Source organism: Musca vetustissima, unplaced genomic scaffold, assembly GCF_032173495.1.
Source record: "Musca vetustissima isolate MV318-11 ecotype Yass unplaced genomic scaffold, APGP_CSIRO_Mvet_v1 utg2553, whole genome shotgun sequence".
Taxonomy (NCBI): domain Eukaryota; kingdom Metazoa; phylum Arthropoda; class Insecta; order Diptera; family Muscidae; genus Musca; species Musca vetustissima.
In genome coordinates this window covers 269095-296772 of record NW_026886870.1, presented here as the reverse complement: position 1 = coordinate 296772, position 27678 = coordinate 269095, and the positions used below count along the sequence as shown (strand labels likewise).

Genomic DNA, 27678 nt, shown 5'->3' with positions numbered 1-27678 from the left:
TCCTGTATCTGCAATTGATATGGGGGTGGACATAACCGATGGTGTTCCAGACATGTTAGGGATGCACACTTTTTTGTTTCGATTTGGAACCTAAAAAATCGTTCGCCAATTACTCTTATTACTCTTATTTTTAAATACTTGCGTTTTCTTCATCCATTTTGGTATTTAATGATACAAAATCAAAATAAAATTCACAAAACAATCAATTTTCTTGAGAACAATTTTTTGTTTGTTTACAAAACATAACAAAACAGCTGATTAAATATCAGCTGATGGTACAAGAAAATTCTTACTGAGTAAATTTTCCTTGTAAGAATTTGCAAATACTCAGTAACACAACTGTCAAATCTGCTCTCTCAATTCACTCTCTTTTACTGGACTTTTGGGTAAACGAACAACATTTTGTAATAATTTGTACAAATTCGTACAAATTATTGAGTAAACGAACGAACCTATTGTCAATTCCATTGCTTCCATATGTCAAATAAATCCTCATAAAATGGGATTATCCCAACAAAAGTTCTAGTGAAAAATAAATGGTTTCAATTAAACGGTTGGCAATTAAGTGGATTCGTGGATTTTTTCTCTTCCGACATCAAAAAGCCCCGAAAAAGTTAAGTCAGTAATTCGTCCGAATTGGTTCGATTCGAATTTTTCAGAAACAGGCTGGAGAAGGTTTAAACATTTTTCTTCAATTAAACGGTTGAAAATTAAGTGGATCCGACGTTTTTCTCTTCCCTTATATTACATCGAATTTAGCGACATACCGGTTAGGTTAGGGATGTGCGGTTGTTAGTTACAATGTTTGTGATCATCCTTTTTTACCTGCAAAGAAAAAAGAGTGGAAGAGCAAGGAGAAAACATAGCGAGAGAAGAAGAGCGGAAGAAAGATTAGTTTAGAAATATCAAATTTTTAGGTCTATTTTAGAAAAGAAGGCTAGATTATAAAAATATCTTCCATATCTTCCAAACTGTTTATGTATTCTGCTAATCAGCGATGGACATTTACAGAGGATATGTTCAATTGTTTCTAGTTCTTCTTCGTCCTCACATAGACGACAGAAATCCTCTACACTGGAATCCCACTTCGAAGTGAAAGATCTAATAGACATACCGGTTATAGCGACGATATTCAAAGGCCCCGAAAAAAGTTATCTTCGCTTATAACTACTGTCGTTTATTGCGAAAATATTTGGGCGGTCCCTTCATCGTCCTTATAAATGATTTCGACTGTAGTTCCTTCTCTTTAAATAATCATGGCATCGATATCAATGTGGTAGCAGCTGCAAAATAATCGAGAAATAACGACAAATGAAGGAACGAAATAGAATTGAAAATAAATAAGCTAAAGATCTGGATCTAGTTCCGATCGTCCCTTTCTCGCAACTATTTCAATTGAACTGGTTAATTTCGAAACGACACAACTAAGGCCTAGATATGATTCTCTCCAATTTCAATAGGGATCATCTTATTAGGATTTTACATTTTTGGGAAAATAAATGCGAATTGCAAGGTGTATTTAATAAGGTGTATGCATCAGATACAACAACAAACATTTTACAAAAACAACATTGTTGTTATAGAAATTAAATTGTCATGCTGACAAATAGGTTTTGACAAAAGTAAATAAAAACAATTATACATTTCTTCAGGTCGCATAATTTTGAAAAATGTCCCACATGTAAGCCTTGGTTCCTTGGGGATTTTGCTTATATTTTAAATTAAAATATAATTTTTGAAGAAGTGGCTTCTTGGTAGGGCATAAATCCCCGGTCAAACACCACAAACGCGTATGCAATCTATCAATAGACTACGCAACAGAATCTCATTTTAAATTGTAAAAAAAATGTATTTAGCCAGGCGTTTGTAGAAAACTAATGGACAAATTCTAATACAAGCTATATAACACCATTTCCTTGATTTTGAGGGAAACAGGGGATTCAGGGGCTTATTTCCTTTTCTTTAACAATCTCCTTTTGGTATTAAATCGATCATAATCGTTGTACTTGCGGCAAATATGTAGAACAAATCAGCGGCCGGATTTAGAACTGATTTATGCTCACGCTTCCTTGTCGTCACTTTGGGCATTAACAAATATTCCGTCCCTATAAATTCATTATTATTGCTCTTTTATTAATAAAAAATAATAATCGAAAACAAAAGAAAATATTTTAAATCGAAATGAAACGTTGACAAATATTTTTGACAATTTACAATTTACTTTACAAACAATAAAAAAAGTTTAAAACCATATGATTGTCACTTACACCTTATTAAATACACCTTGGCTAATTGTGTGTGGACCGATTGCCGGACGAACGATTGATGCATGTAGAATTAATCGATCGCATAAATTTGCTTAATGGTGACCCCTCAGAAAAATGTTTTTCAAGAGAACAGGGATATTTTTGGAATCCCATATCATAGTAAGTTTTGATTTCCTACCGAACCATATTATGTTGCAGTTGTAGTCAGTATGAAAATGAGTGATGTCCGGAAAGTAAATTTTCTACTCGGATATTTTTGACTACGATATTAAATGTTTCTGGGAGCTTTTTTTGGTGGTTTCCAATGTTTTGACAATGAGTTAAGCTAAGGTTATGGATAGTCTACCTGATAACGTAAAGATGTCTCTTTTATGAGGGAAAATTCATTCTTCTTAACCTATGGTCTTTTAGCTTTCCATAAATTTTAAATTCTTTTCGCGTAGTCCAGTTTTCTAAAGGATATAGTCTTAAAATCTTGACCAAAGACCGGCTATTTGTAAGACATTTCACGTAGCATAATGTTCAATTGAATAGGTCGTTATAAAGACCTGTGGTCTCTATACAGACCGATTGGTCTTTCTAATGACCTGTGGTTTCTATACAGACCAATTGGTCTTTCTAATGACCTGTGGTTTCTATACAGACCAGTTGGTCTTTATAAAGACCTGTGGTCTCTATACAGACCAATTGGTCTTTATAAAGACCTGTGGTCTCTATACAGACCAATTGGTCTTTATAAAGACCTGTGGTCTCTATACAGACCTGTGGTCTCTATACAGACCAATTGGTCTTTATAATATAAAGACCTGTGGTCTCTATACAGACCAATTGGTCTTTATAAAGACCTGTGGTCTCTATACAGACCAATTGGTCTTTATAAAGACCTGTGGTCTCTATACAGACCAATTGGTCTTTATAAAGACCTGTGGTCTCTATACAGACCAATTGGTCTTTATAAAGACCTGTGGTCTCTATACAGACCAATTGGTCTTTATAAAGACCTGTGGTCTCTATACAGACCAATTGGTCTTTATAAAGACCTGTGGTCTCTATACAGACCAATTGGTCTTTATAAAGACCTGTGGTCTCTATACAGACCAATTGGTCTTTATAAAGACCTGTGGTCTCTATACAGACCAATTGGTCTTTATAAAGACCTGTGGTCTCTATACAGACCAATTGGTCTTTATAAAGACCTGTGGTCTCTATACAGTCCAATTGGTCGGTATTAAGACCTGTGGTCTCTATACAGACCAATTGGTCTTTATAAAGACCTGTGGTCTCTATACCGAACAATTTGTCTATATAAATACTTGTGACCGCTATATACGAACCAATTTGTATTTTATAAAGAACTGTGAACTCCATACAAACTGTTATTGTCCCCCCATTACTTATTCATTGATTCCTACTTTTTTTCTTTTGTTTTGTAAAAAATAAAACACAATTTAATTTAACATTCAATATAAAGTTATTTATTTATAATTAGTACATTTGTTTTGTTTTTTTTATAATTAAAACTTAACTACTAAAAATACAATACATTTTCTTTTTCATTTGCAAAAATGTAATTATTAAAAAATAATATTATTCTAGAGAACAAAATATTAAAAATTAAATTTGTTAACAACTAAATTTATATTAGAAGGAAAATAAAATAACATACAGCTTAACTAGAAGCAGTAGAATTAATTAAAAAAATAGATTTTGTATAGTAGATATTGTAGAAAAGACATAAACATAGTTACTATTATTATTTTAGATATAAAAATAGTTTATAAGAAAAAGAAAAAAAGATTACATTAAGATTTGTATAGAACTAACTACATTATAGAATAGTTATTATATATTTATATATAGTAAAAATTGAAACAAAAAAATAATATTACAGAATTAAAAAAAAAATAAAATAAAAACAATTTGAAAACATAAAGTAACGATTTTTGTTTTAAAATTTAATTTAATAGTCCTTTTTTATGTTTTTTGTTTTGTTGCACATAGAAATACATATATTTATTTTTCTCTGTTTTTTTTTTTTTAATAAACAATTATATTTATTTTTTCCTCTCTTTTTTTGTTATTGTTATATTACATACAAAAACAATTTAGTTTAATTTTTGTTTATAATTAACAAAATCTTTTTTTACTCAATTTATGACTAGGTTTCTCAAATTAAAATTTAAGTTTGTTGGTTTCTGGAGTCTTTACAAATATATTTTATTATGTATATAGGTTTATTTTGAATCATTAAAAGATTTAGCTATATTTCATGTTTTGTTTTTTTATTTTTATCGACACACATATAGTACACATTTAGAACGTTATTTTTTGTTGTTTTGTATAATATAACACTTATAACATGTAATAACATCAATGTAACATTTTATTTTATGTTTTTAATATATAATATTTTTTATATATTGTGGTTTGTTTCTGTTTTGTTGTGTAAATTTAACAAATAAATATATATTTTTATACATACAAATATATATATATATATATATATATAAAACATTCAAAAATATAATCAATTTGTGTGAGTATAATTTGTTTTTGTGAAATGTACGTTTAGGTTATGCGATTGGGTTTCTTTGAAATTATAATAAAATTCATTGTTATTTTTTGTAAAAAAGAAATCACAATTTTCTCTCTGTGGTCATACAAAAATATTATTTTACTAAATAATAGTTAAATTTTGCAAAATTATACAAAAATATAGACACTTTTTAAGGATTTTTTATAGATTTAACACAAAGCCAAAGTAATAATGATACAATTTTATTGTTTTTATTGCATGAATATTAAATTAAAATTAAGGTTATTTTTACAATTCTTGTATTAATTTTTTCAAAAACCGAGAAGAAAATTAATCAAATAAAAAGTCTCCAAATTTGAGTTCAAAAATCTTAAAAAAATATTTTTTGTGCTAATACTTTGATTATCAAACACTTTTGTGCTAAAACAAAATTAAATTTAAATATCACTCCCTATTTTCTAAATATTCCATTTTTTAACTCAATTCAATTCTATTTTTTTAATTTACAATTTGTTCATTATTATAATAGGTGTGTTCCAGTATCAATTTCTTAGTATCTTCTCTCGATGAGAGTCAATGAATTATTTTATTCTTCTCCATGTTAAAAGAAGACAGTTTGAGGTATTTTTTTCAGAAATTTTCCTCTAGAACTAATAGAACAGAAAACAGCTGTTTCATTGTGAATATTTGTCAAAAATTAGAAAACAGCTGTTTCATAGTAGTAAGAAAATGCAAATTGCAATGAAACCTAGACACAAATAACATGAGGATTTCTTAAATATTAGTCTGATTCTTCTTCTTCTCTTCTTGAATATTCCCCAGCGGAAAAATTACATTTGTCTGATTATTATTCTTCTTCTTTTTTAAATTCATACTGTGACATATTTGATTGAATATTCTCCGATTTTGAACTATTCAAATGAAAAATAGCGGTTTAATCTTTAACAGCTGCCAAAAAAATATTTTGTAACGGAAGTTAGAAGCATATGACCCGACAAATTACTCAAATCATGACATTTAGATCTCACATTTTTCTCTTAAACTATTAGACCACGTTTAGACTACTAAATCCACTCGATCTCAAATGTCAATTTCATAGCGTATACGTCACCTTAATCATGTTCACAAATCCAGTGTATTATATTTGACGTATACGCTACGGAATTGAAATTTGAGATTCAATGGGTATCGTAAATCTAAACGCGTCTTTACCATAGATAACAGCTGTTTCATTGTTGTCAGAATCTGCTATTATGAAGAAAAAAACTCTTAAGAAATGTTTTGAAAGATCACTGAAATATAAGTTTGGAGTTTTTTTAGATGATCACAAAATATCTGACATTTTTTTCTTTAAGAATTTCACATAAACTTTATAAGCAGAAATGAAATTGATTCTATTAAAGTTTTTCAAAAAATCTTTTTGTTGGACTATAACACAAGTGAAATAATACCGAATCCCTAAGTTTTTATGTGATTTTATAATCCTTTAGTAATTTCAAAGAATGTGTTTTTTACTTTTCTTAACATTCGAAAAAATCAGAAACGCAGCTAATAAATAATCAGCTGTTCACATAAAACAGCTGATTTCTTACTGACAAGTGCAAGATAGATGTAATAAAGTAGATCGATTACAAGAGCAAAACTATTGTAGAGAGTTCATGTGTCTTAACCATAATCCAGAAATATTAAGAAATGTATTGCACGACAACCATCAAAAATTCAAAAATGTTTAAATATAATTATGTGGTTATTTTTTCTGTTTCTAATCACAATAGTTTTTATGGCAGAGTTCATTACACAAACAGCTGTACTGATGCATTAATTCGATCTTATTAAAACTACTTTAGGTAAGTTCCAAAATGGTACAAAATGTTAATGTGCGTTTAAATTTACGAAATCCAAGGCCTATAAATAAGGTCATCCAGGGAGACCAGCTGGATATCGGCTGCCTCTCAAGTTTGCTGTCAAAATCCATTATTCTGAATTGATTTCCATTATGAAAACGTAAACAAAGTTAAAATTTTTGACATTAGACTTGAGAAAAAACAGCTGACTTTTGTTAGCTGAGTGACCTTCTTAATAGATCTTGACGAAATTCATTCGATCTCAAATCTCAATTCCATTGCGTATACATGTCAAATATAATCCACTGGATTTTTGAACAGATTAAGGTGACGTATACGCATGAATTTACATTTGAAATCGAGAGGATTTAGTTGTCTAAACGACAACTTTCTCTCTTTCACTGGTTATTTGATTTACAAAATAAGACAACAATTGGAACAAAGTATTTTTTAAGCAAACATTTAGTAAATAGGGACAAGTTTTTTTTATTTTTATATTTTATCTATAATACCAATAAGCCTAATATAAAAGTATTTAGATCCAATAAATAATAATACAATATTGTTTAATTATTATTTTTTGCTTTGAAACAGAGAGTTAAGAAATAATTATTATTTAAAATAAAAAAACATATAATTTGCACTATTAAATTTAAACAGGTACTCAATATATATTTTCTTTATTAATAATTTTTTTAAAAATATTTATATTGCAAAAAATATAGACTTTCTTTTATTTATAAAAAAATATAATTTCTAAAAATATGAATTTTATTATAATTTCAAAAAAATGCATTAATGTATTTATGTAATGGGATTGTGTGTTTTTATATCTTTATAAGATTATTATGTATATTTTTTTGATTTCTACATCTTTATTTTTGTTTTTTTCTGCGAAAAAAAATTATTAATTATTTTGTATACTCTTAAGAAAATTATTATTTTTCAATAAATGTAAAGTAGCCAAATGGAGTTCATAACTCCTATTTGTTGTTTTTTATTAAAAAATAATAATGATGTAGTTTTATGGTATTTGTCACTAGACATTAACACTGGACCAACATAACCTCAAAAGGTATTTTTTTCTATTTGAAACTCCATGGTACAATTATTACAAGGTAGGGTATAGCTATCGGATTTTAATTTCAGACAAATTGAATTGACTCAATCACTGTAATTTGTTGGTGTGAGAATTGAGGAAATGACAATCCTTCACCATCAACAAACTGAGAAATGACTTAAATAAAAATAGACTTAATTTAAATCAGGACTTCAAATAGTATCCTGTGTTCAATATAAACCAAAAAATGTCGAATAAACACAACAATTCGTAGCGTTTATTTATTATGTATCTGACGGATATAGACTCTACATGAAGAGTTGATTTTTCTCATTCATCTCAATATATCCTACCGTGTGTACCATTGTACCATGCTAAATACAAACAAAAATACTCCGTCTGCTCAGTGTTAAGGAAATAATGTGTAGAGGAAAGTATAGACGTCCCGAATCGTGCTATTAACATTCTCTGCTTGCATTTGATAATCTGCATCTTAATGATGTCCTCCAGATTATGGGCAAAGCGATAAGTGATGTCTCACATCTTCAGATTTGTCTTTAACTAATCATTCCAATGATAAAATTATTTATTTTTTTTTGTTCTATAATTTGGCAAATATTTGTATGTATGTAATTTTTTCAAAGAAATTATATACAAATGGAAAATCCAAAGCCAGGCAATAACCTAATAAGTATATTGACCATAAGCTAACTTTCTTTAGATACATTTTTTTATCCTTCAGAAAGTGGTGCTGATTTATTACAGAAATCTATTCTGAATACTTTGTCACCTGAATTGTGTGGGATAGTATTTGGATTCCCCAATAGATGATATTTAGGTTAGGTCAATCATAATAATTTAGATGTGTTTTTTTCTTCTTCTAAAATTCTGTATTACAATTTCTACTACCTAATTAGTTAAGGTGGTTTTAATTAGTTGTTGTGTTTTTGTTGTATATATGTATGTAGTTATTTTTGTTGTATGTACCTTTAGATTTTAGCTACATAAAAAACAAACCGTTTTGATAATTATTTTATTTTACATGTTTTTTGTGGTTTTTTCTTCATTTTTTCACAGAAATCTGAGGTAGTTGTTCCAATATACTCTTCGACAAGGTCTATGTGTGTGTGCCATTCCGTTGATATAAATATATATTTGAATGTACGTTTGTTTATGGGAGCTGTTTAGTTCTGCTGATTGGTTGTATATAGTTTTCAAGTTCATTGCTGGGCTGATTCTATGTTTTTAATAGGATATACCCGATATATTGGAGACGACAGCAAGATAAGGAAAACAACCACAACAACTCTCCTTTAAACGCCGCGACATTTTTGATAACATGAAAATGTTTTTGATTTTGTCTTTTCTTTGTATGTGTGTGTGTGCTTGATTCCAACAAATACTCACAGCTGATGTTTCGAAGGAAATCTTATTTGGATTGTAAAAAAAATATCTTTCCTTTTTTATTTGTTTGCGGTTGGCTTTACCAATCTACCAACCATTCGTATTAGAGATGGCCTCCAATTTGGCTGCTTTGGCTATAGCTGCTGCCGCCGCCGCGGCAGGATGTTGCTGTTTACTGGCCACAACAGCGGCAGCAGCCGCCAACAATGATGCTGAGGAGGTGGGCATAAAATTGACATTGATGTTGATGGGATGTACAACCGGCATACTATTGAAATTCTTCTCCAGCAGATCGATACCATTGAGGAATGGTATCAGTATATTGTAGTCAACATTGAGTGGTACATAGTAGGTGCCTTGACTGTGTAGGGCAAAAATGGGCACAGCAAAACTACGGGTTGGCAGTGGAGCGGTGGTACTGGTGGGAGCACTCAAGTGCGGTTTCAATGGTCCATTGCTGTTGGCCGTTGTTGCCTCGGTTTTGATATCACTGAACGGGGTAAAGGGTTTTTCTTCCCGGGCATTACTGCTGGTGTTATTCAAAAGAGAAGCGGCTGCAGCAGCAACATTATTGGCTCGATGGGCAGGTGTTATTCTCAAATCAGCTTCATCCACAGTATTCTCACAGTGGGCACTCAGTGCTTCGGCCATTTTGCGCTTTTTAGCCATAATGGGTGCAATTTCCGGCTCTGTACCATCCTTGGAGTGTTCGGAATGGGCATGTGAATTTTCATTTTGTAACATTGGTGGGGCGGGACAATGTTCCGATGAAGTCTCCTCATCGTGTAGTTCATGATTGAAACGTTCCTTTATATGATTTTTGTACTTATAATTGTTGTTGTGCTCAATATCATGAGAAGATTCTGAGAAATTACGCAGGCGGCCACCATGCAACAGACTGTCCTGATGATGAGCCATGTGGGCAGAATGATGCGAATGTGGCATGCTGTGGGAGCCATGATGATGTGAGCCCAACAGAGTATCACGTGGTGGCGGCGAATGCATATTGGAGGTATCGGTGTGCAAGATGGGTTCACGCGATGAGTCAAAGTCATGATTACTGGAATCTGTGTGATGATGGAGGGATGCTGGAGCTGTGGACGTTATAACGGGGGCTTGATGGGGCTGTTGTGTGGATGTGGCAACTCCCAGGGCCCCACCAACAGCAGGTCCTGTAGAACTGGTGGCATTATTCGATGTTGTTATTACCGAACCCGAGTTCGATGCCGTTGATGCATTGTTAGGAATATTAGACGTGTTGTTGTTGCTGCTGTTGACATTAGTTGTGCTCGAGCTAGCTGTGGTGGTGGCTGCTGCTGCTGCCGCTGCATTACTGCCAACATTGTTGTGATGGGCTTCATTGGTATTACTATCCATGGCAGCAGCTGCAGCTGCTGCTGCGGCCGCCGCTGCAGCTGCATTGTTGCGATGCAATTGATTCAAATGATTGCGAAAACTGAGATCTTTAACATCGTTGTGATCGTTGCTGTGCTCAATGTCTGAGGTACCCAACATGTCGCGCAATTGGCACAATGGCGGTACAGCGTGGAACGTTTGATGGGGACTGCCACTGGAAGCGCTAATATTATCGGCGGCCGTGTGACAGCTACGGGAGCGGAAACAATCATCTGCAACACAAAAAAATGAATATAAATAATATCCTTAAAAAAAAAACTCACACACAACTTACTTTTCATAACCTCTTCACAGTGTTCCTGGAGGCGAGCCAAGAGACGATAACAAAACTCCTGCTGTTGACTATCATATAAAAATTTCGCTGCCTCCTTCATACAGTCCGTATAGCCCATACGATAGTCATTCTCCTTTTGCATACATTCACTTTGCAGATGTTTTAGATGACGTATGGCCATTTCAATAATTTCCGTTTTTTCGATGCGTCCCCGTCCTTTACGTTGATATTGCGGTGGGATAAGACGTGACAAATCGGCCAAACATGAATTCATCCGATCTCGTCGTCTCTTTTCAATAATGCGATGCGATAGAGGATCTTGCTATAAGGGTGGAGGAGGAGGAGGTTAAGAAAGAAAATAAGAGATTAATAAACTAATTTTTGATTAATGAAAATAAGGTTAGAAATAAATAAAAGAAATTATTAAAATCCTACACCATAACCTCAAATTTGTCTAATATGTACATATGTATGTATATATAATTTTTTTGAATAGAATATCCTTTAATCAAAAGGGGTTTTTGTAAAGGATTAAAGCTTTTGTTTGGTTTTGTGTGGTGAGGCTTTAGTGGAATATCGTTTTTGCTGTAGATTCTGTATAATTCCAACTTAAAGTGATATTCTGGGTCTCTTGGAAAATCATTTAATTGAACTAATGGTGTAAAATACTTTTTCGGAAAATATTAAATATGCAGCTGGGGTATTTTTCTAAAATACCCATAAGCTGATTAATTTTGATACGGAATGGATGTCTTTCTTGGACTACACATGAAATAATTAGATGAGTAAATATTTATATGTGTACGTTTTCTAGGCTACTTTAGAATAAAAATAATCTTTTTCTTAATTCTCGACCATAACCCCATTTAGATATCTGTAATTCAATGCAAATGGCGGGTAAACCATTGCCAATAAAATTGAAGATATATTTTGGGTATGTTGCCGTACTTTGGGTAAGAGGTAAAACTTTTTTATATTTATCAAGGGAAATTCGAAAACAATTTTAATTTCGGAATGGAAAAGATTCGGAATGGAAAATTATTTCGATTTATGAAGATTTTTGCAGGTTCTGGAACAGAGCGTATATTTTGTTTGTAATAATCAATGGGACAAAAATCGACCTACATATCTCTTATTTGGTGTTAAATTAATTGTTTTATTTATTATATTTACTAATAAATTCTGAAGACGTGGAGCACAGCATTTTTACTTTTTTCCCAACACAACAATCTTTTGACAATCCTGAAATCCACTGAGGAAGGTCTATTCAAGATTTTAATTCGCTTCATCAAAGAGGCGAAAATTCATCTGTGATCCTGATCCTAATCCCTATCCCATCCCAACCTGTGATACAATCTGTGATATTAGCTTAAGTTTTTAACCTGTTTTTGGATCAATAACTAATTTTTGACGTGTTTTCCCACTCCCCCTTTTTGCCCCCTTTTTCTATTTATTTCCTATCTTCAGCAGCCTTGAAAGCGCCTAGAGGACTTGGAGAATCTACCCTGTGTGACCTGGAAGCTTGTTTAGTTCCGGAAATTCTTTCACTGCTGGTTGCAGTTTCGTCACTACATACACCTTATGCACTTGGACATCTCTCAACCGGGAGGTCGTAAGTCGGTTTAAATCAATCTACTTAAAATCCTTGATTACTCTGTTTAATGCATTTCTACTACTAAAGTACTGTGTACTATCGTTCTTTTTTGTGTTTTCATCAGCTGTTTTTTGCAGCCTTCGTTGATTCGACATTTGGACTGTGAACTACTATTAAACTGAAGTCTTTTGTACCCAGTGTACGATCGTTTTTGGATATTATCTTTTTGGAAGAAAACCTGGCCACGTGTATTCACGGATCGCCAATTCCTGCGGCCTTAAGGAACTGAGGACCGCCTTCGAACACACACACAGTAATAAATTAAATTTTTGAGAAATAATTGAGAAAAATAGAACAATGGAAGCAGAGGTATTTTGAATATAATATGAAGCAAGTGTTCTTAAAAAAGGTCCCACTTTTTGAGAAATAATTCAGAATAATAGAACCAGATGGAAGGAGAGGTATTTTGAAAATAATAAGAAGCAAGTGTTTTTAAATAGGGATCCAATTTTTGAGAAATATTTGAAAAAAAGTTAGAACCAGATGGAAGGGGAGGTGTTTTGGAAGTAATAAGAAGTGTTCTTAAAAAAGGTTCCAATGATGTCCCAAGTATTTCAAAATTTTATGTATTTTGGATACACGCCCACACAAAACCAAACCGCCTTTATACAAATATTATTATTTTAAGGTTATGTATTATTTTGAAGCTCAAATATTAGAATATATGTAATAAATGCTGTTTGATTTTTGTAGTTATTTATTTCATAATTTTTTTTTTTTGTAATAAGAAATATTAATAATTGTATTTTTTTAGTTGATACTGGTGGTGGTTGTGATGATAATTTGTGTATAGTGCGATGTTGAAGAACCATTTTGTGGAATAGTGTTAAATGGGCGTCGTTGTTGTCCAGCCCCGACATCACAATTTCCATTTCCTTCCATGTCACTTTGTGCATTGTCGGGTAAGTAAGGGGGTGGGTGCTTGGTTCTATGACTCGTAATATCGTGTAGCATTTTGGCAAAATAGTGGCGAATCGATAAAATAGTTAACAACTAATAAATAAATATTTACCCTCGATGTTTTGTTACGTCTTCCGGTATTATATTCGGTATCATCTTCACTGTAGCCGGTTGCATTTGTTGAGAAATTGAGGCTAGATTCGGTGCAGTATGGAAAACTGGAAACGGCTGCATCGCTGTAATTTGTATTGCATTGAATCGATGAATATGTCGTAGGATTTTTATTTTTGTGAAAAAGTAGAGTTTATTTTGGGTTGATCATTGTGTTTTATGGAAATAAAAGAGATAAAAGAAAAACAATATACTTTAGTTTAAATGTTTTATTACAAATGTTTAGCTTAAATTTAATGTAGAGTTTGTTTTTATATTTTCGGATAATATTTGAAAGTAAAACAATGGCGTTGGGGTTTTAGCACACGAAAACCCTTAGTGACAACAAAAATGCTCCCTCAGGTCTCAGTTTAACACCAGGGCCTTTATATTATGTAGGGGGCGGGCACTTGTCTATAATGTTTCAATCCACAAGGACTCACAAAACACTCATGTCTTACTTTTGAGAAAAAGAAAATCATAAAAAGAACAAAATATAGAAAAAAAATAGTTTAAATAAATTTTAGAATAAAAGATAATTGTAACGCTTCTCTTGGGTGGGATCGAAAAATTAGCCCATATTGTATTTATATTTTTGGCACATACCCGTATTTGAAATTGACATAAACATATCACCAAATTCTTCACTAGAACTCAAATGATAAACAAAAATAGAAACGAACAATGATTTTTGTATATTCCTACATAGCGAAATTTAAAATCAACACTTTTTTGAAAAAGAAATTTACTTACCTTTGCAAGGTGACATACTTGTTAATAAACAAATACAAACATGCTTTGTTTTTTTCCAGAGATTATTCTTAGTGTTGATTTTAAAAATAACCATAAATTAAATTTACAAAAATCATCATGCAAAAAATTTTCAGATAGTATTTATATATTGATAAAGATTTAGTAATCGTTATTATCCCGGACATTGATAGAATGTTCTATTCAACATGACCGGTTGGAATTTAAGTGCTGTGTGATTCCAGTTTAAATTCTTTAAATGTATATATATTTCTAAAAACAATTGTAAAACTTTGTGTGTTTCACATTTAAATGTTAATAGAATCGCTGATAAGTAAGATTCAAAGAAAGCTACAAATTAAAAAAAAAACAGCACGAGCCCCATTTGTTACTGTGTTTAAATATTTTTCCATTATTTGAACACGTTTTGCTCACATGAGCTGTTTTAAAAAGTACACGTTTTCATTATAAAGCAAAATATTAATTGCTCGCATTTAATCTTCCGTACCCAACATACATATATAATAATTATTTTTATTTTTAATATACAAAACATAAATAAAAACCCAAATTTATTGCTAATTAAAAAAATAAACAAATATATTTATATTGTTTTGCACTCAAGTGTTTTTTCAAACTTACTTCAGAGTTCTAGAAATATAACAATTTCTTTGAAATTTCAAATTAAAAAAATTGTCTCTTTAGGGGGAAGTTTTGGAACGAAACCAATATTTGAATTGTTGACATAACAAGCCACAAAACAGAGTTGTATTTCAATTTCATTTTCAAAATATAGCAATTCTCGTTTCTTATTTTATAACGGACGGACTGAAAATTATAATTTTCTAATAATCATTTTGTTCCACTGTGTCTGTTTTTTAATGTTGATCTGTTGATAATTTCTTAGTTAATTTTTTTTTGGCACAAATTTGGCCGCCCGTCATGATGACATTATAAGCATTGCCAAGCGTTCTACTTTCCTCATATATAGAGAGCGATACGTTGTTGAAAAGATGTGTGGGGGATCTGTTCTGTGGTCATTGTATCCACTCAATTATAGAGTCCCATATACAAAACATAGTCCAACCAAATAACATAGATATTTCGAAATGTTTTTTTTTTGTTCAGGCTAAAAGCATGGCGCTAGTTATGATGCTAATGTTTGTTTAGATGTCCACAGAAAATATTGTGAATACAATGAATATATAGAAAAGCGTGAATGTTGTGTTGTCGTTAAAAAAAATATTGAAATTTGAGAGACATATAACCTAAAAGGTCTGAACATTGAAGACTTTGTGTACTTTTTCAGTACTCTATTAGGAAAACTTCCAGTAAAATCTAGTATTGTGAACAGATGATTTTCGCATTTATGTTTATCTATTAATATAAAATTCTTAAACAACATTTACATGAGAACTTTTTATCGGGTTAACACCGATTTGTATTTGACATATGGGATTGACAATTTAGATCTACTGGATTTATTAAATCTGGTACAATGTAAAGGTTCTATTCCTATATTTTTTATTCGGATTAAGAAATACTATCAGAGTTTATATTATTAATCTCGTCATAGACCTTAGGATTTGCTATACCAAAATTAGATCTTCCAACGACGGGATTTTTTAATCCAACCCAGTTTTTAGGAATAAATGGTCTTTTTACCAATATACTTAAAAAGATAGCAGGGTCTCTATCGGGGTCTATAAAATCTCAATATATTTTAAAATTCAGTTTTTTAAAAGATTAATTTTAGAACGTCCTTTTGGGGTAATGAATCACATCCATATTTCGCGTTTTTTTTAATTGAAATGTGAGATCAAGTGCATTTCGTAAATTAAAACATACTTGTAACGGTCAAAAACAAAGTCATGTCAGATCATTTTTTAAAAATTGTTATGATTGAAAAGCCCTGATTATTTGACAGATTGTTTGAGAAGAGCTAATAATTTCTTGTTATATTTTGATTAAATTATTATTAATCTGTTCTCATACGAAAAAAGTGGAAAAACGAATTTTTAAAGAGTGAATCGAAAACATTTTCGATGAATAGAAATTTCTTAAAGGTTCTGAAATGAAACATAGAAAAAGTTGTAAACTCCCTGATCTACCAAACAAAACACAAACATGTTATAACATGTACGTGTAATAACGGCCTATAAATATACCTTTAGTACCCTAACCAACTGATAGGTTAATATAGATCGAGTACAATCATGTAAATAAAACAAAATTTTCGTTACATTTTTTAATCAACAATTACTTTTGAATATCTAACTGCATATCCCGTGCATTGCCTCTATGTTTAGAATCAATATTTCACATAACCCCATCGATGAACCACAAAATTTACATTTCATTCCAATATTCTTACCCATTTGGTGCACTTGGAAAATTCATTTTCTTTCACTTTATTTTTCTTCTCTATTTTTTTAGGGAACAAAAATCGGTAATCTGATTTATTTTAATTGCCAACAACAAATAGCAAACAAGTTCGTATTGCAAACGCTTAAAAGCAAAAACAATGAGGAGCCCCCACCGCACACATCCAAGGAAAAAAGTACATTCACAACAACCGGCCCCCGAGTCAGCGGCAGCAGTGTCTAAGTGGCAAATATGTGTCATATAGTGACAATAGTTGTGAGACAGCATCATCAAATATCGTCGTCAACCTACCAACCAACATCATCATCATCATCGCCAGCACCACCACCTTGGCCAACAGCGAGCGGATGACAATTTGCCTCATCAGTGAAACACGTTTTTACTGCATGTCTGCTGTGCTGAACAGACAGCATCTGAGTGATCAACGCCTTTGACGCAGGGATGGAAAATAAAAAATGTGAAAAGGTACCAAAAGAGTACATTTTTTAATAAAAGGGTACTTTTTTCAAGAAAATACAAAAAAAAAATATTTTATTCAGTTTCATAAAGATCGATTTTCAAGATATCACTTAGTGTATCTTTCTGATGGTAATAATATGAGAATTCTTGCTTCTTTCGATTGCATTTGAATATGTATGCTACTGACTAATTTCAAATTCATTACCTCTTTCTCGAAAGCCAATACATATACCCCAGAGTATGCCAAATTGAGTATCTGACAAACATATCCATTTGTAATTTTAATCATAACTGAACAGTTATCAGTCGAAAACCTGTTCATATTTTCAAGAGAAATATTGCAATCACATCAATATCTTTATCTGCATACTTTTGTCGGTAAATCCATAACAAATTCTAATCCAAAAAAAAAAAAAAATATATATATATATGTCATTGCTTAATGAAGTATTGGAATGGTACTGAAATAGTCACGGGGGTACTACGGTACATTTTTGGGTAAAAAGGTACTAAAAAAAGTACTATTGTACTGAATTTTCCATCCCTGCTTTGACGTCACAATCGTCGAAACGAAATATAGAGATGGTTGCTGTTCGGTTGTTGGTCGGGTCGTACGCCCCCTTTTTAGTATTATTGGCACTTGGTGGTGTGTGCAAGCAATGATTTCAAAATGATCATAGCACCGATAAACATAAATGGCACAAAGCATAGAATGGGAGAGGAAACAAAAAACAACTACCTATTTGAAAACAAAAATTATTTAATCTTTGGCGACAGCAAAACAAGTGGCCAAAAAAGAAAATGATCAGATTTACAACGAACTGATAAACGAGTCATCACAGGCGCTGCAGTGTTGGATGATATTGGCCATCATCAGCTATTTATTTTAGATTATTGAATTAGGGTTGCAAAATCAAAAACAGGGGAATTAATAATGGGACTAAGATTAGGGATTGCCTTCAAAGAAATTCAGTGACATACCTTCGACTCTCTTGCCATGTGGCAACTTTAAAGTATTACAAAATTACATATAGTGGTTTCCGAATTGATACCCATTTAAAAACCTGGACAATTTGATCGGTGGCAAGTATATAATTTAAAACAAAGTTCGTAATAACAAAATGTATTTTTAATTTTTCTTCAACAGCAAACAACAATTTCCTGCGGACTTTTCAGGACTTCAGGCGCTATCATGATGGCATGCAAGACGTCATTTCATCGGACGTCAACAGATTGTCGATATGTACGGCGATGAAATCCGTACATAAACTGGGGGTCTCCGAAGCCATCAATGACTATAGATGCAGCAAAGACCTACTCTAACATCCTCCTGCAATTTCGGAAAGTGAGAGGCTTCTTCCAAGGCGAACTCGTTCTATTTTGTCACAACTAAGGTCCAGATAAAACAATGTTTTCAATTCATATCGAGAGAGCATTTTCACCGGATTTCTAAATAGGTGTCCCTCCTGCCAGCAAAGCCCTCACGACACACACAATATATTCAATTGTCCGCCTGAGCCTACAAGTATATTACCTATAGACTTAGGGCTAAAGCCAATAGAGGTGGCACAATTTTTCCAGCTACTCTCTCTTCAAATTCGAATTACTTATCAATATTTTCATGAAAAAAACTTTTACCAAGAACTAACCCTTTACAACAATAACAATTTTTTTGAAGGACTCAATATACCACGCCCAAGATGAATGCAGTCCGAATAGTTGAATTCAATCCTAACGTACGTATACTGTTCATAAGGCTATAATTCAAATTTGAGAGATTCGAGCCATGGTAATGAGGCTATGCCATGGTCTGCATTATGTCCTCTACTTACTAACATTTTTCGATTTATTCAAGTATGATTGCCTTGGTGCTCTCAGTCCCAATTGTGACACGAGTAAACAACGCAAAAATAATTCAAAACTCTGAAACAAAAGTATAAGCTGACACTAAACGTAAAAGACCTTAGACACCAGAGATGTTCAGGTATGGTACAGAAGGATGTATAATTTTCAAAGGTAAAAAAAATGTTGAGAACCTCGCTGTCAACCCGAAAGTTTTGTCTGAGTTCAATCTGCTTTTACCAGCGATAATATAGTCCAAGGCTCCAGTAAAATCAGGGGCAGAAAAATCATTTTTATTAGAAAACACAATAAGGTCGTGAGGAAGTACGAAACAATTCTTATATCGTGTGGGGAAGATACGTCAGTCAAGGCCTCCACAAAGGTAACCCACGGTATAGAAACAAATGATACAAACAAAACGAAACAGAAGGCAGGAGATATCTCCAGTAGCCAAGGAAGTCAAATACTCCTCAACGCCCTTGGCAATGAAGAGGATGAGGTCGACAGATTAACAGCAATGAAGCTATCCTTGCTACAGGCAGATCAATCCTCAACAGTATAGTAGCAAAATGAAGAAACAAGATAGGAAAAGGACTTCCAGCCAATTCAGTGGGAGCTTTTCTAAGGAAGGCAACCAAGAAGTAGCCACCATTGACAAAACTGAGGCCGACGGGTGTATCAGATAGTGAGAGTGATTGATTGGTTGCGACATATAAATATCATTTTTCTAGCGTGCGAGGTTAACCATCCAATGGTTAGAGTTTGGCAGGATTACACTTTATAAGGTGGTGAAGGTCACAAATTGTGGGAAGGTTATAATTTTTAATACTGTTCAGTGGCCTTGGATGTTTTATTATTATTTAATGAAGTAAATAAATAAGGTGTCTGAAGCACAACATTATTAAGGCATTAATTATTCCCCTACTTTAAGATAAATAATTCCCTATAAGAAAATCCCAAAAAAAGAACATCGTCACACGAAAACAAACACGAACACTCACATCGATTTTTTTGTTAATATATGTACTTGGCCAAACGAACGTAAATATTTCATGAATTAAATGAGTGATACTATGATGTCGTTTCTTACCTATTGGTTATTTTTGGTTTAAAGGGGATCGATCTAGTTGGGGGCTTTTTTATTTATATTATTTTCAACCAAAAAAAAAAAAAAAAAAAAACATTATTGTTGACGTTGTCGGACTATTGTGCATGCATTGATAAACAATTGTGCTGTTCTGTTTTTTTGGTCTTTTGGGTTTTGTGGTTTCAAATTGACGTTTGTATTTTTGTGGTTTTTAAAATAGACGAAAATAGAATCGAAACATGAATAAAAACGTATTGTTTGGGGTCGATGGTATCATTGCAAACGGATGGATGGCTGGCTGATTAGTTAGATGAATTGTTTTCTTTCTCGCTATTTACGTTATCGAGATACAATTGTGTGATTGCGATAAATAGCGAAAACAGAAAAAAACGACAACATCCCCAGCACGCCATGTTCAGTCATAATTTTCATGTCGTTCACGTGATATGTGGGAATATGCGTGAATACCTTGGGATATATGCCTTGAAATTAATGGGAATTTTTTTTAATGAATTGAGAATGAATAAACATATGTATGTATGTTTGTCTACATATCCGGTCATGCATTTAAATAAAATAAAAGGTCATGGGGGTAATAGAATTGAAATAGAAACGAAATTCCAATTCATTTTGAGAATTTGTGTAAAAACGAAATTTGTATTATTTTGCACACGAACCATAAACAAAAAATTGCCGTTTCCAAAATTGATTTGACAAGTGGAAAACTTATCAGAATTTAACAAAAAAAACCGTATCTAATCACACTTGCATGTATTTTATATGAATGAGTTCAAATTTTGAGCACTGTTTATTTTTTTGTTATTATTTTCTCAAATAACGTGACTGCCTTATCTAATCTTGACTAATGGTAAATAAATGATAATTAAAATTTATTAAGTTATATACGACGGGTCAGGTGTATTTTGGCTACAATAAAATTAACTTTTTATTAACATTTTGAGGGGAAACAAAATCAATTTTGCTACTAAAGCTATCGAGATTTTCGAAAAGATGTTAAGTGGGAAAACTATCGATAATACTTAGTTAAAATTCTTGGAACATTTCAATATTTTCAAAAATTTTATTTGCATTCCCTTTTTTAAATTTGTCAAATACTTTATCGATTACGTTTTGATATTTGCACTCGCTCACCTTAATATTTTTTATGACGACTTCAATTATCTGGCACTTTGCAAATATAAGAGCCTACTTGAGTTCAATTAAAACTAAAATTAAAAAAAGAACAACATGTTCAAATAGGAAAAACCCACACAATCGATTTGCAATTAATCGAACACGTGATGTGCGATTAGATATGAATTTTTATTTTCAAATAAACAGACTATTGACATAATAAATGGTGATACAGGTAAATAGTCTTGATGTAGATTAGGCGAGTTTACTTGCGGCAAGTCTTTGTTTGTAGGAGAGAGAGGCAAGGGGAGTAGAAATGAAAAATTGCTCGTACCGACAATTTTCTGGCAATTGGTTTTGTGTATTTCGTATTTAATTCACATTTAATACTATATAAAATGTGAAAAAACAACAAATAGAAAAATATTCTGGAAACCGAATTGCCTTGTATAAACGCATGAAGCAAGTTCAAAAGAGAACGACAAGAATTGCCGCAAGTAAACTCGTCTAATCTAAATCAAGACATAAATAAATTCTTGGGGGAAAATTCGAAGGGAATGACAACCTTTTTTTAGATTTTGTTATGTCCATAAATACCCAGATTAAAAACTAAAATAAAACGAGACTATCAGGTTCAAAGTTAGGGACTTCAGCGATGTAAAAAACAAAACAGAGGTAGAAGTCTTTCTAATATCGTATTAATGGATCCATTTAAGGGTACCTCCCCCATAATCGGTTTCAAATGAATCGATATTTTTATTTATTTCTCTTTCGAGATGTGCTACATGATCGAAATTGCAATGAAAAGGAAAGCCAGAGAGATACTACATTCCCACCATTATGCGACGCGTTTCGTCGTTGGTTATGCGGCTCATCAGGCATATTGGACAATGTGGCTTACAAATGTCGTTGTTTGATATGTTGTATTTATGTCGAATATTGTTGCGAAATTGCATATTGTGCAATCTTAGGAAGATAAGGAGATGGCTTTGAACGACGCTAAGGCGTCAGACAACAATCAACAGATGCCATGGGAACCAGGGTTCAAATCCCAACCGAGGGCGCCCTAGAAAGGCATAAAACTCAAAAATTCAGCTTGAGCTCGGTTGGGATTTGAACCCTGGTTCCCATGGCATCTGTTGATTGTTGTCTGGCGCCTTAGCTTTTAAAGCCACCTCCTTATCTTCCTTAGGTTGTACATGTAAATTTTTTTATTTCTCTTTCGGGATGAGCTACATGATCGAATTTGAACATATAATCATTTATTTAATTTGAACCTTCAACTTCTCAAGAATGTTTGGTCGAAAATAGTCATATATTGTCCTAGGGACCCCTAGCATTTGGAATTGGAACAATCTCACCATGGCACAATAAATAGGTAGTCCATGTAGTGCAGCTGATGTCTCGTTTAACTGTCAATTTGCGTAAAATTTTACTTGAATTCGATGTGCAATGTTGCCAACCATGTGAAATATTACAAGGAAAAAATTTGACAGATGGTCGGGACAAAAACAAAGGTTTTTGTTGTGATATACATCACATTATTGCATCATGCATCTCACTGATGACTATTATGCTCCGGCGTAAGCTCAGTCTGTAGGGCCGCAGTTCTTGTCAGGGAGTTAGACCTGTTAGGGTGGACAAAAAACCAAAATTCTATTGCCAGCGGATCACGATATAAATTTGCGATCATTCCTTTTACAACACAGCAGAGATTGACACAGATAAGATCTGGGATTTGGGAGAGAAAAATCCGCCTCTCCATGGTATACCTAACCTCTATCTAACGTTTCACTGACAAAATGCTCACACCTTCCACCACTTGCTTTAGATCTTCGTTTCCTTACTTCTACTCCTTTTACTCCTCCATGTTTAATAATAACTACAGGTTTTTGTCACTTTTATTCCAGACTAGTTCTTTTTTAGGAGATTCTGTGCAGATGCATGTCGGTCCGTTGCATGTGAATGCGTGTATGCCGATCGTTCAAGTATGTACGTTATGTTTTAATAAAAGTTTATATTCTTATTAAATTGTTTCCAATTTGCCCTCACTTTATAGGGCTTCTGCTGGAACTCCCTTCCCTCCAACCATCGTTTAAAAATGTAATGACCAGGGCACACCACAACTTGTATGCAAAGTTAATTGAAAATTTGTTGAAATTTGAAATAGAGAATGGGTGGGGTCCCTTAAACATCTGCGTCAAGAGACGAATGGATTTCTAGACATATTTGTTGAAATAATTAACAAATAAATGGAAGGAGGAATAGTTTGACCTAAAGCAGTTCAAACTGGTATCCACGAAATTAATCATCCATGCTAATAAAATTAAGTTAACAAAATTGGTTTGGTCGTGGAATTTTTTCTGGTGAAATTTCATAAAAAGTTTTGGAATTTTAATAGCATATAATAAAATATGGGAAAGGTATAATAAAAAATTAAATGACAAATATTTAAATTCATTTATTTAAACAAAATATTTTGCCAATGGTTCAAAAGTGGAATGATAACTGAAATTCATGAATTTGGAATAAAGTAAAGAACATGAACATGCTTTTGAGCAATTTTAAATGTTAGGAGTATTTTTTTGAACTCTGCAATTGTATTTCAATAGATATTTTTTCATGATCTTTAAAATAAATTGTTAAAAATTAAAAAAAAAAACAATTTCAAATAAAAATAAATACAATTAATTTATTTAATCTTCCAATGACCCCCCAACAGGTTCCACTGATTGTTGTTTCAGTCACAAATATATCAAATTTAATTATCGTGAAACAACAAATACAATTGCTAATATACATATTGACAACGATTTCTGTTTATTTTCGTTATTCCTAATAAATCTCGAAAATAGCAGCTTTAACGAGAACAAATAAACATCACGTTTTTAATTGGTATGCCAGCCAATGCCATTTCGAATGAAATCGATGTGCGGGTAAAACAGTTGTTGCAAAACAAAGGGGTATCTGGTTACAAAAAACAGAATTTTCAATATTTTTTCTAAGGAAGTTCGTGAAACAATAAAGCGTTGTTTTCTCTTGAAGCAATTAGTAATATGGGGTCAAAAAAAGGAAACCTAGATCACGTTTTACATATTCGAATTCTAAGAAATTTGGAATAAACATTTAAAAAAAAATAAATAAATAATAAGAAAACAAAATTGTATTAAAATGAAAATGGGGTTGAATAATTTTTGAAAGGAAATACAGTAGACCACGGATATAAGAACATCTTATATAAGAAAAACACGGACATAAGAAAAGGTTACACCCATATAAGAATACGGTTTATTATATAAAATACATTCATATAAGAACAAATTCTCGATTTTTTGGATATTCTTATATCCGTGGTCTACTGTACAATAATTATATTAAAAAAATTGTATTAAAAGGGAAATGTAATGTGTAGTTTTTGGAAGGGGAAATATATTTAAATTAAAAAAATCGTATTAAACTGATTTATTTTTTATATTTATTAAGCTGTATTTTTAAACATTTTTCCATTTCCTTTTTTTTTATTAAAATTAATATTATGGCACGCATTACTATGGAATTTCTCCAAAAAAAAATTTGTCTGCAAAAACAATTTTGTTAACTCCGTTTTATTAGCATACATGATTATTTCGATGAATACCAGTTCAAAACAGTTTGAACTGCTTTAGTTCGGACTTAACTATTCCATACACATTTTCGTTTATCTCCCCCCCTTCCTCCTACCAGAAACCATTTTCCATTTTTTGTTTGTTAATTATTTTCACAAATATGTCTAGAAATTCACTCGACTCTTTACACAGGTGTTCGGAGTAGGTGATAAAACATTTCCCCCGCACAACAGTTACAACAACAAAATAAGGTCATATTTTTCACCTTGCCAACCAACACCCATTGAATTGGGTGTGTTACAACTAATATAGGAAGCACCTGTAGGTTACATAAAAAACCCCCGACTAATTTAGTGTTATCTCGAAAAAAAGAACACGTGTTTCTTTTTTACAAAAAAAAAAAAAGCTCAACGTACACACACTAGCATTCATACACTTACATACAGATTAAATGATTTCCACGTGTAGACAAAACTACTTGAAAGTTTTTTTTTAGTAGACTAGAAAAAAATAATAGAAATGAAAAAATTCAAATGGAGCCACCGGATGATATGACTGAATGAATGATTAAAAACGTTTGTGAACAACCTGTTTACAACTTAGGTGAATAGTGAGTAGAGTGTGCAGACACGTGACATCGTTTTATAGATGGAAATTGATTTCAGTTTCTTTTAAAGAATTTAAGAGAACAATATGGAAATAAAGCAGAAGGTAAAAGTCAGAAACTTAGATTATTTATTCGAGAAAACCCCATATCAGGATCTCCTAATATTAGAGGAACTAATCAATTTACAAATCCTTCAATTATAATTGTTATAACTGTATAAAAATTATAATAAAAGCATGAGCAGTTACAATAACTTTATAAATTTGATCGTCACCAATTACAGCATAGCAGAGTGTCCTAATTCAGCTCGAATTAAAATTCTTAGCGAAGTTTCTACTATACCTGAACATGGTCCAAAGATAAAATATAAAGTACCAATATCTTTGTGATTAGTAGAAAATAACTATTGTTGCAATTAAATGACTGAAGATTGGGCAATAGACAGTCTATTTATTTATGAGAATTATTTCACTTTAATTAATTAGCTTTGTAGTCAATAATGGCTGGATACCACGGTTTATGAGCTACTAATAATAGAGTTAAAGCAGGAGGTAAAAGTCAAAAACTTATATTATTTATTCGAGGAAAGGCCAGGATCACGATCTCCTAACATTAAAGGAACTACATAATCCAATTTCCAAATCCATTGTAATTGGAATAAATAAAAATATTTTTAACCAAGTGGGAAAACTATGGTATTGTTTGTAAATGCCTTGTTAACCTCGAAGTGAGGCACCAGCGAAATTCTCATGCAGTTTATGTCGTTGGTCAGCTTGGCTTGGTTTTGTTACAAGATACATTTGGGTATGAAAGGTTTTTTTGTATAGAAGCAATAGCTTCTGGGGAGAATATCCCAACAAAAAACTAAGGGAACTGATGAGGATCAGTGGCGTGATCCGAAACTATAGGCTTCCCTGCCTTACCCCTCGGCGAACAATGCCATACATTCCCCACTAATTTTTTTTTTTTTTTTTTTATAAAAACAACAATCTGGGATTCAGCCAAAACATAACCAAAAAAAAAAAAAATAAATAAATAAAATAAAAAAAAGAATTTAGAATTTTTTATTTTGATCTATTTCTGATGGTGTGTGTGACCTTGAGATGTCAACGTCCGCCGCTGGAAAATATAGCCCTATAATTCAAACATTGTGTGGCGTATTAAAACCAAATAGAGACTTTAGAGGATCAGAATTTCGAACAGACTGATAGCGATGACAATTACCCGGCTATGACTATGGTGCCGAATGTGCCCCATCAAATGCCGAAGCTGCCACGGATTGGGGCACATTCGGCGAATTTGATTTTTTTTTACAAAACTGTAAAATTTTTTAACTAATATAAGATATAAAATACATTTTGGTACTAGTTTTTATAATTAAGAGGACAATAATCAGCGATAAAGTTGTTACATATGTTGAATAAGTTCTGAGATATAGAGCTCTAAACAAAATGTACCCCATTCTCCCCTACCTATATATCATTCGATTTGCATGAAATTTGGCACAGCGTACTGAATTGAGCCTAGAATGATGTTTGTTAAGTTTCGTGAAAATCGGTTCAGATTTAGATATAGCTCCCAAATATATTTTCGTCCGATTTTAGGTAAATAGTGGACCAATGTCCCATATATATTCTTCGATTTGCATGAAATTTGGCACAGTGAACTGAACTGAGCCTAGAATGATAAGTGGTGAGTTTCGGGAAAATCGGTTCAGATTTCGATATAGCTCCCGTATATATTTTCGTCCGATTATATGTAAATGGTGCCCCAAAGTCTCTATATGTTTTTTAATTTACACGAAATTTGGCATAGCGTACTGAATTAAGTAGAAAGATGTGTGTTAAATTTCGTGAAAATCGGTTCAGATTTAGATATAGTTCCGATTTAGATATATATGTTCGAAAGATTTTACGTAAATGGTGCACCAAAGTCCCTATATATCCTTGTATTTGCACGAAATTTTGCATAGCGTAAAGAATTGAGTATAGAATAATGTGTGGTAATTTTCGGAAAAATCGGTTCAGATTTCGGCCCAGTCCGACCTTACTATTTTCCTTACTGGTTTTAGTAGGTGGAAGATCATTAGAAGGTATTTCCATCCGTTTAAAAACTAGATTTCCTTTTAGGGTAGGATTTTTTTTTGACTCTATCCTTGAAGCTTCTAAATTGTCTTTGAAAAATGGGGGACGTTTATAAAACCGGTCATTATTAAATTTGACGCAGAAGTGTCAAACAATATCGAGTATATATAATTAATTTATAAATAAATATCGTGTGTATTAATAACAACAAATAAACAGT

General features: G+C 32.2%; 1 protein-coding gene across 1 annotated transcript in view; it reads right to left on the bottom strand.

The window, feature by feature from the left end:
- Nucleotides 1-9198: 9198 nt before the first annotated feature.
- The window catches only part of LOC133334357 (transcription factor cwo), a 44390-nt gene continuing 25910 nt past the window's right edge, over nt 9199-27678 (bottom strand). Inside the window, exons 2-4 of the mRNA XM_061542651.1 lie at nt 13468-13591; nt 10802-11123; nt 9199-10739 (exon numbers count right to left, since the gene is read on the bottom strand). Coding sequence (XP_061398635.1) covers nt 9199-10739; nt 10802-11123; nt 13468-13591 — 1987 coding nt within the window. The remainder of the gene's footprint in view (nt 10740-10801; nt 11124-13467; nt 13592-27678) is intronic.